This window comes from Perna viridis, chromosome 11, assembly GCF_037379345.1.
Source record: "Perna viridis isolate PV_CMFRI_1.1 ecotype Kerala chromosome 11, ASM3737934v1, whole genome shotgun sequence".
In the NCBI taxonomy this organism is placed as follows: Eukaryota; Metazoa; Mollusca; class Bivalvia; order Mytilida; family Mytilidae; genus Perna; species Perna viridis.
In genome coordinates, this window is record NC_142455.1 from 28757564 (window position 1) to 28776076 (window position 18513).

General features: G+C 33.0%; 1 protein-coding gene across 2 annotated transcripts in view; it reads right to left on the reverse strand.

Annotated features, from left to right (window-relative positions):
- Positions 1-7866: 7866 nt before the first annotated feature.
- LOC148603616 (26S proteasome regulatory subunit 8) overlaps positions 7867-18513 on the reverse strand; it is a 31059-nt gene continuing 20412 nt past the window's right edge. For both annotated transcript variants that reach the window (XM_088552148.1, XM_088552146.1), the window contains exon 13: positions 7867-8023. In XM_088552148.1, coding sequence (XP_088408274.1) covers positions 7970-8023 — 54 coding nt within the window. In that variant the 3' untranslated portion in view covers positions 7867-7969. The remainder of the gene's footprint in view (positions 8024-18513) is intronic.

The window sequence follows — 18513 nt, forward strand, 5'->3', positions numbered from 1 at the left end:
TGCTTCAGATATATATAGGAATTCTATCCCATTCAAGAATTTAAGTATTTCTACGTGTGAGAAAGTTTAACGAAATATCTTAAAAATCAGGAAGAAAGCAAACCTTGGTTTTACAAAGAGTGTTGTGAAAAGCGGAAGGCATTCTGTATATCCAAATGACGTCACAAGAATCATAGATCACTTAATAATAAGAATGACATTATAAACGAGAGATGACCTATGAACGAGAAATGAATAAGGCAATGGTTGAACACCGACGTCAAATGAGAAAGAAATTAAAATCTATTAGAAACACCAATACAAAAAATATGAGAATATCTTAAACGTCAAATGCCGTAGAGACTCCGTAAATTTCCCTCGGTGCACTATTTAGCTTTTTTAAAGAATTAAATAGTGCCGAGGAAGATGAAGGACAAAATATAATTTTTTATGATATATTTAAAAATTTGAAAATAGAAATTATCAATGAGTATATTAAAACAACATGTAATTCACTTATGTCAATTTATGTGAAACTGCTGAATATAGTATTTGAATCTGGAATTGTACCCGAGAGTTGGTTAGTTTTTACTATTATTCCATTTCACAAAAACATAAGGGAACAAAAAAAAGAAAAAAAAGTATAGACCTATTACCTTTTTTTAGCTGTATGGGTAAACTATTTACATTCATACTAAATTCCAGATTGAACACTTTTTAGAGGATTATTTTTATTAAGTGAAAACCAGTTTGGATTCTGACAGGAATATTCTACTCTTGACAGTATTTTTACTTTACATTCGCTGTATGAAATGCTAAGACACAAAAGGAAAAAAAAAAGACAAAGCTTAACTGTGTTTTCATTGATTTTGCAAAAGCAATTGATACTGTGGCGTCCAGGCTTGTGGTCAAAATCGATTGATACATCTATGGATGGAAATATGTTTAATGCGAATGTAAACAGGAATAGTAATATCAAATCTAGAATCTTTAACGGTACAGAATACTCTGACTTCCCTTTTAACACAGGTGTAAGACAGGGAGAAATTTATCCCCTGCTCTGTTTTCTTAATATTAATGATTTTGAAAATTTTATGTTCAGCAATAATGTTACTGGCCTCAAAAGTCTCTCTGACGAAGTAGATAGACAACTCGGTATTTTTGTAAACATTTTCTTAATATTATATGCAGACGATACTGTTCTTTTATCAGAATCAGAGGCAGACTTACAAAAGCAACTCGATACACCCAATGCATGAATATTGTACAACATGTAAACTAAAAGTCAAGATTGCGTAATAATTTAAAAACTATGATGGTAAAGAAAAAGATATTGTTAACGATTTTACATATTTAGGCGTACTTTTTTTTAGATCTGGTAGCTTTCTTAAAGCAAAAAAAAGTACTACGCCGATAAAGCTACTCATGCTATGTACGACGTCTTGTGGAAAGTAAGACTATACATAACTCATCACTGTAATATCAGCTAGATCTATTTGATATGATTGTCCAACGTATCTTACTTTACGGATGTGAAATGAGGAAAACCGGGAATAATTTCGTTTATAGGGAAAACTTTTCAAGTATATCAAGGTAATGTAGTTCAATTAAGCTTTATACTTTAGCCTACTATAAAGGACAATGGTTTCCAAAGGTATACAACTCACAAAAAAGCTCTTAATTGTAGACTATGGTAGGAAAATTTAGAGTTTAAAACTATTTTAGAACTTTGGATGATAAGAGCCATATTACTTTTTTGCAGATCATAAGTTGCGCATAGAATCTGGTAGAAATGTATTCTATGCCAGTCCGAAGATATTGGGGATGAATATCACTATATACTCATATGCACGTCACTTAGCAATGGAATGAATCTATATCTGAAATATAGATTTTATGACCGACCGAATACTATAAACTTTAATGAGCCGTGACAGCCAATGTTTATCAGAACTTAACCACTTATGCAAATTTATACGTCGTATCTACACTAATATCCTGGGAAGTCAACATGCTATTCTATTTTCTAATGTTGTAATTTCAGCTGAAAAAAATTATGTGAACCTTTGTACTTTACATTCATTTCAAAGTTTTTTTTTTATATTTTTTTCCATGTATGTTCTCTATATCTAATGTGTTTTTTAGAATAAAGATATATGAATCATGCAGGAGGTGATCCACCTTATGGTGCATGCACATCTTAAATTGCAGAAATTATTGTTGGTGAAATAGAAAACAAATAAAAACCACACTTGACGCAAAAAAGCGATGTTCGGATAACATGTTGAAGAGAAATATTTTTGACTAGGAAGTAAAAATGGCATGAACATTCAACGAATGTTTAAATTTAAAAAGGGTTCAAACTATTTTGCTCATTTTTGCCAAATAATGGCAATAAATTAAAATAAATTTTAAACATAAGGTCAGTTCCCTTCACTGGATCTGCAACTGAAAAGGTTCCACAGTTTCCGGTTCAAGAGACCACACTCCATAAAGTACCAAAAAACACATTTAACTTATATCTAAGTTACATGGCTGCTGATAATGTGTATTTCAAAAATCATATTTTCAATTTACTACAAAAGTGCATGAGAATGGTATAAATGTTTGAATACGTTGCCTCCATGCTGCATGTCAACAGAAAAAGTAAAATTGTAGATTTTCTGTATAAATTTTTAAAATCAGTTCAGTCGAAAATTTCTACGATCATTTTACTTTAATGTATAATGATTTTGAAATCCTATTTTCATAATTTCGCAATGGTATATATGCAGCTTTAAGACATCACTTGTTCAAGAAATTTTCATAAAAAATGAATATGATTTTATGTAAAGCAGAGACGTTAGAATCGGTTGGAGGGACCTAATGTAGACCTGCCTGGTGACATGGACACGTAATAATCAATTTAAGGGGAAAACAAACTACATATCATGCTATTACAATCCCAGATCGTATATAATAATCTCTCTTTAACACACATGAAGGCGAGCCACAATAAATCTTAAACACGTTTACTCGATGTAAATCATTTTATTCTGACAAATGACCATCTCTATGCCTACGCAAACACGCTTTAAATAAAATAGAAAGAATTAAAAATGAGGCGACTTTTCACTTTAATCTTTATAAATGGTCTCTTACAGACAATTCGTTTTTTTTACAAATTTGTTTTATATAATTTTTTGTCTAATTTCACACTCAGCAGCTAAAATTATTTTTATCTGAACAACATTTAAAGGAATGAATGAACTTTAAATTCACTCTATATCGAACAACATGTTAAACGAGGTATCAAAGCTGACCAGATATAATCGGGGAATCAAGGGATTTCGGTTACAACGTTAATTAAAACTATCATAATACAAAGACAACGACCAGACAGAAATCATAATACAAGGGCAACGACCAGACAAAGAACATAATACAGGGACAACGACCAGACAGAGAACACAATACAGGGACAACGACCAGACAAAGAACATAATACGAGGACAACGACCAGACAAAGAACCCAATATAGGGACAACGACCAGACAAAGAACATAATACAAGGACAACGACCAGACACAGAACACATTACAAGGACAGCGACCCGACAAAGGACACAATACAGGGACAAAGACCAGACAAAGAACTTAATACTGGGACAACGACAAGAAAAAGAACATAATAATACAGGGACAACGACCCGACAAAGAACACAATACAGGGGCAACGACCAGACAGAGAACACAATACAGGGACAACGACCAGACAAAGAACATAATACGAGGACAACGACCAGACAAAGAACACAATATAGGGACAACAACCAGACAAAGACCACAATACAGGGACAACGACCAGACAAGGAACACAATATGGGGACAACGACCAGACAGAGAACAAAATACTGGGACAACGACCAGACAAAGAACACAATACAGAGACAACGACCAGACAAAGAACATAATACAAGGACAACGACCAGACAGAGAACATAATACAAGGACAACGACCATACAAAGAATACAAGACTGGGACAATGATCAGACAAAGAACACAATACATGGACAACGACCAAACAAAGAACATAATACAAGGACAACGAACAAATAGAGAACATAATACAGGAACAACGTTCAGACAGAGAACATAATAAAGGTAAAACGACCTGGTAAAGAACATAATACAAGGACAACGACGAGACAAAGAATACAAGACTGGGACAATGATCTGACAAAGAACACAATACAGGGACAACGACCAAACAAAGAACATAATACAAGGACAACAAACAAATAGAGAACATAATACAGGAACAACGTTCAGACAGAGAACATAATAAAGGTAAAACGACCTGGTAAAGAACATAATACAAGTACAACGACGAGACAAAGAATATAATACAAGGATAACGACCAGATAGAGAACATAATACAGGGATAACGTCCAGACAAAGAACGGAATACAAGGATAACCACCAGACAGAGAACATAATACAGGGACAACGTCCAGATAAAGAACAGAATACAAGGATAACCACCAGGCAGAGAACATAATGCTGGGACAACGACCAGACAGAGAATATAACATAGGGACAACGACCAGACAAAGAAAATAGACCAATACAACAAAGTACTAGAAATACTGTAACATGTAACCTAAATAACATGCACATAGAACTAAAAGTAGATGAATAACCTGAACTCCACTTAAAACTGCGGAATAGACCAGGTGCAACGGTAGGGTATACGTCTTCTGTTTTTCGAAAAACACCCGCCGAGTTGCTCATAAAATGTCACGACTGGGGTAGACAAAGGAGGACATTAAAAGCTTTACTCTCAAGCTTCGATCATGGATTCTAATTATACCCGTCCCTCTGCGCTGTACATGATAGGGCCATCCGACTCTGACATCCAATGTTTCAAATGTTAGTACGATTCCATGACCTACCATAACAGAGACGAATAGCAGTAATTGGAGATTGTTTTACGATATTTTTGTCAATGCAGTCTCGCTTGGTAGCCGGGCATTGTAGGGAAGGAAAGCTCGATGTAGGAACATCTTCACAGAACATTGAAAAGCAAAAATATCAAAATCTTAAAAAAATGATAAGTTTATAACACCCTTAAGACGCAAATGTTACTTTCATGGGTGATATACAAGCATGTATAGAGTAACTGTCACAAAGGAGTCATGTTATTTAAGTAAATTCCTAGCAAGCTTGTTAAGATGTACATTAAGCAACTAAAATGGAGCTCAACACAGCTGGCAGATCTTAAAACCATCGATGACATTACTGATTATCCTGATGATTCACGACCTTCAAAAGCAATATTTCGTGTTTTAATCATGATACAATCTAGAAACAATTAACAGTGTCATGAAATGACACTGCTTTACTTCTCCTTACGTAATATACCAATTTACAAATGGAACACTGACAGAATTGGAACATCAAAGTCTCACGAGCCACGTGTTTGCTTTGATTTACTAATCACTATAATTTACACGATTCTCTAGCTGCAGTTACATGCTGAATATTGCAGGATCTGTTCTTATTTATTACCCTCTTCGGACTTTAAATGGGGATAGTGTTTCAAATCAGCTAAACACAGGAACACAAGTATTCAACAGCTGAAAGATATATATACGTATTTTTTCGGTTGATGAAGCAATAAACTTTCTAAAAAAAAGACACATAAGTGGTAATAAGTGTTCTATATTTTTAAGTTTTCTCATACTTCTTTTTCAGTTGTTCTATGCATTCTAAGTATTGTGTTCCAATTTCCATGTTGTTTTAGGCACATTTATCTGTATTTCTTTTATTTAGTTTACGCGTGTATTTTATGGTACATGTACCAAACAACTGTACAAACATTAAAAAAAAGAATACATAGATCCTTCTCGAGTTTACATCTAGAAAATGTCGGGGGGGGGGGGGTTGCCATGCAACTTTTCGTCGGAGATCGCATCACAATCACACAATCCCACCTCGCAACTTACGTATGGCGAGGAATAAAAATACGAGGTATACAAAAAGATGACAACCATTCTACCATATGATTAAAAGTAGTTTTTGTGCATTCATCTGATGGACACCCGGATCCGCCTATGCGATTCTTGCAATACACAGTCCATGTACACGCAGTTCGATGTAGCTTTAAAGAATTTTCAACAAGAGTAAAATATTACATCACAAGTAAGATAGTTCCTTAAACAATGAAATTTAGCTTCCTCTGACAAGTTATTAGCTGCATATAATTCTCTAATCAAAGTTGAGAAATTGACTCTCCATAATAATATTTTATGGGACAATTAATGCGCCATAACAGAATCGGATTACAGAATCGGATACCAACCTAACTACCTGTTTCTTTCCAGCTGTTAAAATTGAGTCGATGAAAATATTATAGAAATGCTATAAGACTCTAGATTCATGAGGCATAGAAAGTACAGTGCATTTGGGACAAGAATCGGCATTTGTGGATTACTCACATGGTACTTTTTTTTCAATATTTCTGTACCTTTCATGACTATATAGATTCGTATGCGTATATACATTATACACTTCCATCCAAGACACTTAAATTGTTAAAGTGTTCTTACTGGTATACCTTGGTGCAATACTGTGTCACATTCATAGATCATAGGGACTTCGGCACAGATGTTTCCGTTCACCCCTTCATTTCGAGAACTAATATTCCCTTTCATTCGATTTTGACAATTAATTGGCCCATTCATTAAAAAATAGCTAATCAATGAACTAACTTTTGATTCAACGGCGATGATCGAATCATGAACGACTGGGATAAGTATGCGCATTCCTTGATAGATTTTGTACATTTTTTAATTAGGATTACCATTCGATATTTTATGAGCGCTCTCATGAAGGACATATTTATATCAATGCCACCAAGGCTGTTATGGTTGTCAACAGTTCATTCAAGTTTGAAATGATAGTCATACAAAAAATGAAGATGCAGCAAGGTGACAATATAGTGATGGCCGACAGACTGAGTGATGGACCATTCATCAGTAACTTCGTTGGTGTTTATTGAATAATAACCTTAAAACTCAGACCTCTGAAACATAATGCCGATACCTACTCGAATAAAGTGGAGGACACTTTTATTTAGCCAGAACTTTGACAAATGGTCGAAATGGCTATTTATTCTAATATCAATTATAGTCAGACATGACATCACATAAATGTAATGGAGTATACATGGACATGCTGAGACTCACTCAGACCGTAAAGATTCCAATAACAGAAACCAGGAAAAAACAAGATTAATGCAGTCCTGTCATCACTAATTGGATGGTCCCCGGTTCTCAGTTTGTGATGGATTTGTCTGCATGTATTTAAGCCAAAGTAACCTGATGTAAACAGTAAAGATGTGCTTGTATTCATAACATCTCAATATAAACTTGTAGACCACATCTTAATTCATTTCTTTATATTTGGTTATTTATTGTATATGTATGTGTGTTTATCCATTCAGTGATCATTCATTTTTTTTCTCAATTCCTATTAAAAAACACCAAATTCTATCATTTTTTAAATCTATTAATATTTCACCAAATGAATGTTTTTGTTACCAAATTAGCAGGAGAAAAAGGAGGGTTAGCATTATTTCTATTTCTAACTAAACACTTCTCACAAACATTTCATAAAAAAATCAATATTCTTAATTTATAGATATATCTAGAATTTTAAGTCATTTACAAATTCACTGAAAAATAGGACCAACCATAAAATCAAATTTTATATATTTTTGCTAAAATGTAAACATAGATGAGTTATCTTTCTCTCTATCTTAGTCCTGCTACAATACATGCTCAGTCAGGCTAGTATTTCCACTCCATACAAATCATTTTCTCAAGGACAATCACAGTCAGACCTTCTAACATAAATACATTTATTTCAATGTAAAATAATGACAAAGTGATCAAAGAGATGACAATATCAAACAAATGTCTAATAGCACTACCAAGGGAAATAACTCTACTTCCATTGTTTCTTGATTGACATGTTCTTCTCAGAGTCTTTCTGCATCACCTGCAATTAGAGAAAGAATAGAAGTTACATTATTTTAAAAAATTTCAATTGTTTAGGTTTTTATGAACCTGTAATAAAGTAGGGTACCTCACTGAATATTTGATAATGAAATGTGGGTCCTTCCTATGACTTAACTATTGACAGACTCTGAATTATCTTGTTTTCTTGTCAAGCAGCTGTAGTTCTGCTTGGTACAGACTTCCATCTAAGGTTTTTCTTTTATTGATGAAACTGAACCCTAAAAAATTGAGAAAAAAAAACAAAAAAAACCCACTATGATCAAACAGACCTGAAAGCCAAATTTACCCCAATTTTAGGTCCATCGATGACAGGGATATAATTAAAGTTTCTATATTAATTCTTTCAATTTAACGACACACTTTATCTTAGTCGAAAGAAACTCTCCAATCTCAATTAATATGGGGATAATATAAATTCCCAATTCACTGAAAGACAGTTGAAGCTATATTTACTCATCAACTTGATCCATTTTCAGAGACTAATTTGCATAGCAGCTCAGTAATTAGCATTTGCAAAACACTAATGTGACAGACTGACAGACAGACCTAAGGATCACTATTTACCATCAACTTTGTAGAGCAAGGATATAATTAAGTCCTCCCTGTCTCCATTAGAGATTTGGGAAGGTAGAGGTCTGGAGTGTTCCATTGATTGATTTGTCCTCCCTGTCTCCATTAAAGATTTGGGAAGGCAGAGGTCTGGAGTGTTCTATTGATTGATTGGTCCTCCCCGTCTCCATTAGAGATTTGGGAAGGCAGAGGTCTGCAGTGTTCTTTTGATTGATTTGTCCTCCCCATCTCCATCAGAGACTTGGGAAGGCAGAGGTCTGGAGTGTTCTATTGATTGATTTGTCCTCCCCGTCTCCGTTAGAGATTTGGGAAGGTAGAGGTCTGGAGTGTTCTATTGATTGATTTGTCCTCTCTGTCTCCATTAGAGATTTGGGAAGGTAGAGGTCTGGAGTGTTCTATTGATTGATTTGTCCTCTCTGTCTCCATTAGAGATTTGGGAAGGTAGAAGTCTGGAGTGTTCCATTGATTGATTTGTCCTCCCTGTCTCCATTAGAGATTTTGGAAGGCAGAGGTCTGGAGTGTTCTATTGATTCGTCCTCCCCGTCTCCGTTAGAGATTTGGGAAGGCAGAGGTCTGGAGTGTTCTACTGATTCGTCCTCCGCGTCTCCATTAGAGATTTGGGAAGGTAGAGGTCTGGAGTGTTCTATTGATTGATTTGTCCTCCCTGTCTCCATCAGAGATTTGGGAAGGTAGAGGTCTGGAGTGTTTTATTGAATGATTTGTTGTAGTTTACTGTCCATTAACCATTAATTTCTCATCTTTTAGTTAATCAAACAGATCATATTTTTTACAAGACATTTAAGGTGCTGGCCACAGAAAGTCATGTTATCTCATTTGGAGGCATTATTCTGACCCTTAAAGCCAACTACTCTTACTATATCTATCACATTTGTCATATGCCAGTCAGAGCCTTTGGTCTGACTTGATTTGGCAATGGATGTCTAGAATAAAACCTTGTCTCTCACATTTGTCATGTCAGAACCTTTGGTTTGACTTGGTTTGGCAATGGATGCCTAGATTAAAATCTTGTCTCTCAAATCTGTCATGTCTGAACCTTTGGTTTGACTTAGTTTGGCAATGGATGTCCAGATTAAAACCTTGAACTCACTTAACCATTACAGAAAATCTTCATTCCCTTCCATTAAAGAAAGAGGATATGGTATATAATGCTAAATAATAAGCTGTAATGGTTCCGTGAGAACGAAATAATCTACAATCTAGAATTCTCCGATTGGGTGTGAAATGTAATTTATGGCACTTATTAGAAATAAAGACTGGATCCCCTTTGAGCATATTCAGGTGCAATTTTCCATTCGACATTGCAGATTGCATTTAATATAACACTTCCAATTTGTAAGAATTTTTCCTCAAGATATCAATTTTCATATGTGTTACAGCCAAATTCAATGCCAGTCCCACTTCTGCTGAAGCTTGCATGTGCATTGTAATTTCAGCTGACAAGTAGATTACAATAAATTGTTATCTATCAATGATGGACTGCTGTATTATAAATGATTTCAAAAGACAAGGTACACTTAAGGATGTTTTCAGCCCTATCCTATATCACATTTCTACACAAGGTAATAGAATTATTTTTATATATGAGCACCATATAATAACTTTATTTTATTAATTCTTGTTGAGTGATGACAAGTCCAAAGTAGTTAATTAAATGATTCAATATACCACTAAATTTGTTTTACACAAAATATATAAAAATCATAAAGAAACTTATATTAATAAAAAGAAAACATCAAGAACAATTCAACAAAGTTGAATTAGTGAGGGAGAACTACATAACAAATAAATTTGTCATCAAAACATTTCAAGTTTTACTACATAGTATGTTTGTTGTTAGGAATCCTGTATGTGTTTTTTTTATTAGTTAATTTGAAAATTAAATAAATAGAAAAAGGTAATATGGCAATCATTGATATCCCCTATATTCAAAATTTTTGTTGTGAAAATGGGCCATAACTCTTGAATCGTTAATGCAATACACACCACATTGAACCATGAACATTATGTAATGATTCCAAGCATTGTGTTAAGTTTGAAAAAGTCTAAGGAAGGGCAAACAATCTCATGACAGACAGACACTATATGTGCAAGTGGGGGTAAAGACAAATTTAGCATCTAAAACTTCCCTGCAATAAGGTACTTTATATCAAGGTCACTAATACCATTTGTTTTACATGTAATTATTATAATAAAGTATCATAAAGTGTTATTCCCTACCATTCTACAGTTCGAGCAAGAAAGAAATAAAAATTGTATTTGGAACACAACAAAGTCTTTCCTTTTATATTCATTTATACGAATGGCAGAGTGCATCTCATATGTATGATCAAAAGTACAACGAGGGCCACTACATTATATTGCACCATAAATCACATTCTTTTTTGTAAAAAAACAGCAAACTAAGCAGAAAATCTATTGGATAAACGTGCACTATTTCATCATGACTTAGAAAATACAAACTGTCTAAAATATATGACTTATGATGTCCTTTATGTAGAATGGAGTAGAACCAAAGACAAACGTGATTCAGTAGACAACCAGTGACATGATCTAAAATTCAACATTTACTATTCTTAATGTGTTTTATAATGAACTGCCACTGATTATTAAAGAAAAGATCACTAATCGTCTATTCATGAAATATTGAATCTCTTTACCAGATCAGATTGTAAAGCATCAAACATGGGATTCATTGATTGGGAAACTAAGTCTTAAAGCATGTAATTTACTTTTCTCACAAAGCAAATTCAAGAAATAATATACTCTGACAGTCAAGTCAAATGGACAATACCAAGTTAATATACAGTTAATATCTAAAAGGTACCTTCTCATATTTCAATTTATCAGAATGTTTTAAGGAACGGATGAGTCAATATCCAGCAAAGAGACCTAGCCAAGCATTAGAATGTTATTAAAACAAGAAAATGCCAAGCTAGTCTTATATATAATTAACAAATAAGAGGCCAGAGGTTTTGAGGATTGGACAGTATTATACAGTCTGAGGCTTGCAATAATGGTATAATGAGCTTGTCATATTATCTATTATAGGCTAACATCAAATTTACCATATTACACAAAATGTGACACAAATTAATGAACAACTGGGCTAAAGCGCAAAATACATTTATCATCCATTTTTAATGTTAAAATAAAGTTCCATAACTCAAAATTCATTTCATAAAATTATCAAAATCCTCTAAGAGATTTTTATTTATTCTACGACAAGAGGAAGGAAAGACAGCATGTCCGCTTTGAGATAAGGTATAAATACAAATCAAAAGGAGTAAGAGACTTATTGAATTCATTAATTCAATACTTGTTTAATTAAAATGTGCCTGAAACAATCCGTTAATTCTCTAATATTACAAACATATTGTACTTTAGATCAATCTAATCAAAGAAATAATGCATGTTTCAAAATGTTTCCAGCTATTTAAGCAGGTTCATATGTTCATATGCAAAAACAGAATAAATGGAAACTTGACACCATAATGAGCAAATACTGAACACAACAAACTTCCGAACCCAACCTTACTGCAAATCATTTTCCGTCTTAGCACATCTTTTTATTTTCTGACATTCTTAATGAACAAAAAATGTTTGAAACATAATTAAAATCAGCTGTAAAGTTCTGTTTTCATTCACGTCCAAAGGCAACAGTTCTTATGTCACTGTTTTAATCTCAGAGAGACATTTTTCTTTAATGAGCAAAAATATTGAAGCATACTCAACTACAAAAGCTGTTGGAATAGTTTGTATCTTCCTTTTACCCAAAAGGCAGTTGAAACAAGCACGACAATGTAATGTTTGGAATTATCATTTTGATTTTTTCACAATTTACCACTTTTTTCTAATTCCGTTCTGTAACAATAAAGTTTTGTAAATAACAAGCAAAGATCATATAGCTGAAGCATCAGCTGCAGAGTAACATCCTAAGGGCAAGCAATATCAGAAAATAATTTCTTGGTACAAATGTTATATTAGGCATAACCAAGGTAATTATCAGCTTTAGTGATTTTAGACTAAAGGCTCAAAAGAGCCTGAATTGCTCACCTGGTTTACCATTGGCTTATTTGAAAAAATTAGGAATGAGACAGGCTAAGTTAAAATTAACTGAATTGCCAAATCAGGAAATGCTTTTAACATCATTTTCAAAGACCTGAAAGAGAATTTTGCTAAAGGCAACAATTTTTTAATTATTTTCAAAAAACTGTCTTCCGACCCCGTGTTCTGTTTTTAGTTTAGGCAGCCATATCTAATCATGGATTAAAAATCACAAGTCATTTTGAGCACAATACACTAAATAACCAACATGCTTTTTTTCATTAAATGATCTTAAATGGTTTTAGAGAAGAAGATTTTCAAAGTTCTACATGTGGAAAATAATTAAGAATTGTTTCAGGAGCCATAACTCCTACAACAGCAGACAAATCATTTTGAAAATTTCAGCATTGGTCAGTCTCATGACACTAAACAATATTACCCTGCAAAAATTTTGCTAAAGGCAACAGTTTCATGTCATTTGCAATAACTGCCTTCTGGCCCCCTTGTCTATTTTCAGTAACGGTGGCTATGTTTTTCATAGTCACAGTCATTTTGTGTGGAATCCACTAAGGAACAAATATGCCAACTTCCATTAAATTCTGTACAATGGTTTTGGAGAAGAAGATTTTCAGAAGTTGCATATGCAAAACACAGCAAAAAAACTGTTCCAGGGGCTGTAACTACTACATAAATCAATGAATTGTTTTGAAAATTTCAGCATAGGTTTGTCTCATGATGTTGAACATTGTTACCCTGCCAGAATATTGCTAAAGGCAAAAACTTTGGAGTTATTTGCAAAAACACCGCCTTCTACCCCTATGTTCCTATTTTTAGTAACAGGGGCCACATTTTTTCATGGATCAAAAATCCCAATACTCATTTTGTGTGGGATAATCTAAGAAACAATTAAGCCAACTTTCATTGAATTCTGTAAAATAGTTTTTGAGAAGAAGATTTTCAAAGTTGTACATGGGAAATATGGCAAAAAAAGCTGTTTCAGGAGCCACAACTCCTACATCAATTGACAAATCGTTTTTGAAATTTTGGCATACTTCCGTATCTTGATGCTGAACAAATTTACCTTGCAAGAATTTTGGTAAAGGCAACGGTTTTTGAATTATTTAAAAAAAAATGCCTTTAGACCCCAAAATTCTATTTTTAGTAACGGTAGCCATGTTTTTTCACAGATCATAAATCCAAATAATCATTTTGTGCACAATACTCTAAAGAACAACCATGCCAAGTTTATATCCTGTTGGTCTAGTAGTTTCAAAGGAGAAGATTTTGGAAAATTTGTCCATGACGAAAAAGATAATGACTATGAACGCCATTTAATGATGGCATAAGCTCACTTGGCCTTTGGCCAGGTTAGCTAATGATGAAACAGTTTTTGTCTAACAAAATTTATTTTTAATACGAGAATTCTTTGGTTTACAACACCCATTTGGCCAAAGGTCATTTTTTTTCTACAATTGATAGCAGTAGACAAATTTATCACTTGAATCCACGGACATGTAGCTTATAATACAGATAACTTGGAATTTTTTTCTGATGTAGTCGGTATTGAGTTCACTGTAGCATCATGTGACACCCATGATGCTTAACCATGGCACTTGTAGCTGATTGAGCTTACAACTTCATATTTCGTTGGATAAATGTGATAGCAATCGTGAAACTAAGGGATCCATGGGGGATTTTTGTCTGGAATATTTATACTAAATCAAAACAGTTTTTGAATTTCATAGATTGGTTCATTGTAAATAGTTTACAGGTTGAACCATTTAAATAATTCATTGAAATATAAAACATAGTACAGTGATCACAGAGTTTACCATGTTATAGGGGTTTCAATGACAGTAAATGTCGTGGCAATCTAAACATTACTCCTTTAAATCATTAATGAGGTAAAGTTTCTATTGCATTATTGAATCTAATATTTTATCAAATAGACTGAAAAGCCAGAAAATGTGTCAGCTATCTTTTTTTAAAGATAGTACTTGTTTCAATTAGTGGGATAAGGAGAGAAGAGGGGTATTATTTTCACTATGTCATGAAGGTAGTGATAATTACCCAGACTTGAAAAAATTTCCAGGTAATTATCACTAACATCATGAAAAAGTGAAAGTAACCCCCTACTGGAATGTCCATATTTATTTATTTAAGACTTTAAGACACCTGGCTGAAAAATCAATATTCAAAGAAATGTTTGACATAGCAAATTGTGAAAATGGAACCTGGTAAACATTTCAGCATTTACACTAAATGTTTATACACAGTGATACTACGTTTTTCATGTATCAGTCATTTTTAATAATTTGTCAGTCAGAATACTGAAATTGTGTAATAAATTTGGATACTATTCACAGAAAATAAAAATTTTAGTCAGCCAAACCAACAAAACTGACACACATCAGAGAGTCTGTTTCATCATACCAAAGTCAACAATAATACGACATATACACTTCCTTAAGCAGTAATGAAGGTCTAAAATTGTATTATTTCTATTGCAAAAAATGCACTAGAGAAGAAATTCCTTATTGCCCTAAAACCTAAATAACATACAAATGATATGGTTCTATAATTGTTTGCCAAATTACAACTCTAAGGTTTCCTCAGGAAATGTCTTTCCCAAATCCATCAACATTTTTCTCTCTAATCTGACAAGAAAAGTTCATGAAAGATTCATCAATATTTTGGGAAACAACAGTTAGAAAATTGAGGCATGATATCAAATTACCATAAACCATCTTCTGGAATGTTTGGAGAAAGACCTATCATTAAACTGACACTTAGAAAATAAATGTAGGGTTGTCAACCTGAGGACTATTTCAGGACAAATACCCATGGTACTGATGGTTATGGCACTTTTATCAGTTGGTATCACAGTTATATGCAGTTCATGCATAAGTCAACTGAATTTTATAAATAAATTCATTCATTGACAATACATTGTGTCCTTAATTTGAAAAGGAAGCTGTATCATGTATAAAAATCTATCTGATCTACAAAATATACAACTTAATTCAATGCACAAATTTACATACAACATTGTATTCAACATCCTTTAAATAATACATTTTAGTTGTCACTGAGTTAAACACAGTCCAAAATTTAATGCAAATTGAACACAATATGTCATGAAAGTGATTAAACAAATAAAAGGCCTCCTTAGAAATCTAATGGTGAGGCACAAATTTTGAAAATTAACAAAACCACAGAAATACAAAAACAATATTTTGATCTTGTATTTTTTAATCTTATTATTTACCCAGCAATGACTAGAAACACAGAAGCAATATTGAAGACTTGTGTTTTACCGTTTTGATATTTACTTAGAAATAGCTTGACATTCGTCCTAAAGTGGTTTTCTTATTGTGTAAACATTGGAAACCTTTTATCAATTTATTTAACAAGCATTGGGACAGACAGAGTAAATGTATTATACTTCTTCAGTAATTGATCTATCAAAAGCAGGCCAAACAAGATCCATATTGTTCTATGTTAATGAGGTAATAACCAGACTTAGAACATTAGTTACACACAGAAATTCAATTCATATCAGAGCCACCGAGTTTTGATCCGATTTTCTTCTATAATTTGTTCTGAGTTACACCTACATGAAGTATGAAAACCAATCCATGATTTTTTTACGAAGACTTAAATAATATTGATGTGAAAAGTCAAATGGAGCTTGAAGGGTAAAAAAATGTCACTGGACTTCACCATGTCTAACCCCTGGTTTTACAGTTTCAATGACTGAGTCATTTTTTGTTACTTTACAATCATTTCCTGAGGACATTTAGTTGCATTTGTTAATTACTAAATGAATTAAAATTTTACTTAATGTTATATATAACAGCATTAGCTTTCTGTGCTAGAATGGTCAACCTGTCAGGGTTTTCCTGTCTCCAGAGGTACAACCACATGATGACCTTGGTTACATAGTTAACTGGGCAGTTTACAGTGATTTAAACTTTCTATCAGACTTAAATTAAATTACTTATGAAAAAATAAAAAGTTTAAATCTTCTTGTTAATTGTCTACTGAACTGCCTAGGACATTACATCACAGTCAGATCAACTCTTTTCCCTTAAGCTTTCTGTATATTTCGCTGTAAAACAAAATTCAAGCCTTAACTTTTAATCCAAAGCTGAAAACATCCTCTGGCATAATAACAAGGACAATATTTTCATTAGTGGAAAATGAAAGTCTAAAATGAAACTCAGCTAATATTGTTTTGGTGAAATTCAATCAAGACTGGAAATGAAATAAGCAGGTACATATTTACTGTCATTCCAGACACTTTCAAAATAAAGTAAAACAGACTATATCAGCTACGATACTCTATTGACGTAGAAGCTCTACATAAGCTATTTTGGAAATTTAATTTTCTCCAATTTACGAAAACACGACAGAAAAATATACTCCCAGACTACCAACTTGAACTTGGTTTTCAAACTTAATTGAGCATCTATTTCAGTAATGAAAAAAGGTTTTACTTAAAATGCAGACACTTTGTCAGGTTTATTGCCAAATTTTCGTCAGTTTATTTAATTCTGTCAATGCATAATTGACAAGGTTAAAGTTGAATGCTATAATCAGCTTAGTATAGATTGATACAATATATATATATATGAAGAGAAGCATGACTTAGTTATTTGAAAATTGTGATTTTTTTATTTATAAATATAATTGCCCTGTCACTAGTTGGTAACTATCATATAGTCACCTAATCTAATGGTGAGAATAGTTTGCTGAAATAAACCAGTATTTCATCACTAATGGTGAGAATATTTTGCTGAAATAAACCAGTATTTTATCACTAATGGTGAGAATATTTTGCTGAAATAAACCAGTATTTTATCACTAATGGTGAGAATATTTTGCTGAAATAAACCAGTATTTTATCATACTAAACAACTGTACAAAGTATAGAAAAAAATCATAGTGGTGCTAGCACTACAGGCTTATATTCTTGTGATTGTAGCATGAACAAAATTTCAAAAGATTACATGATGTAACAAGAGGTTCCCAAGAGCATGAATCACTCATCTGGTTAAATTTTTGCCTTTCATGGGCAATTACTTTAACAAGGATTTGTCCAACAATTTTGACTCCAAGAAGACTTTGGAAGGACTAATCATAAGGATCTTATCATCGGCTGAAAGTTTCTTTCTATCTATTATAGTTTTCAAGATATTGGCTGAAAACTGCTAATAACATCATTTTTCTCTTTTCAAGGGAAAGTACTCAAACAAGGAGTCATCAGACAACTAGGATCTCCACACTTGTAGGCCTTATCATATGGATCATTTCAGCAATTGAAAGTTTCTTTTTATCTATATAGTTTTCAAGATATTGGCTAAAAACTTCAAAAAAAAAAAAAAAACTTTTTTCACCTTTTAAATCTAGAAGGGGTCACTCAACAACTTTGAACCATCACAGACTTTTGTAAGTCATATAATGAAGTTCATTTGGGCAATTGATACAATTTTGAAAATTTGCCCACAGATAGACGTCATCATATTGAACACTTCTACCAATTGTTAGAATTTTGCTTAACCTAACGGTTTTACAGATATATGCGAAAAACTCTTCACTTCCTGTATATTAATCACAAAATATTAATGATAGGGTTAAGTTTTTGACTGATAAGTGTTTTAAATGGAACATGCTGAACACATTTAATGTCCATTGACACAATACTGCAAGAACTAACTTCCCTAAATGCCAATTCATTACTTAACATCTTTCAATGTAAAAAAAGAGCTCCTCAGATCTTCAGTTGATGTGAAGACACTGGTAGATCTTTATTTTATTTGAAGAAATATAAGA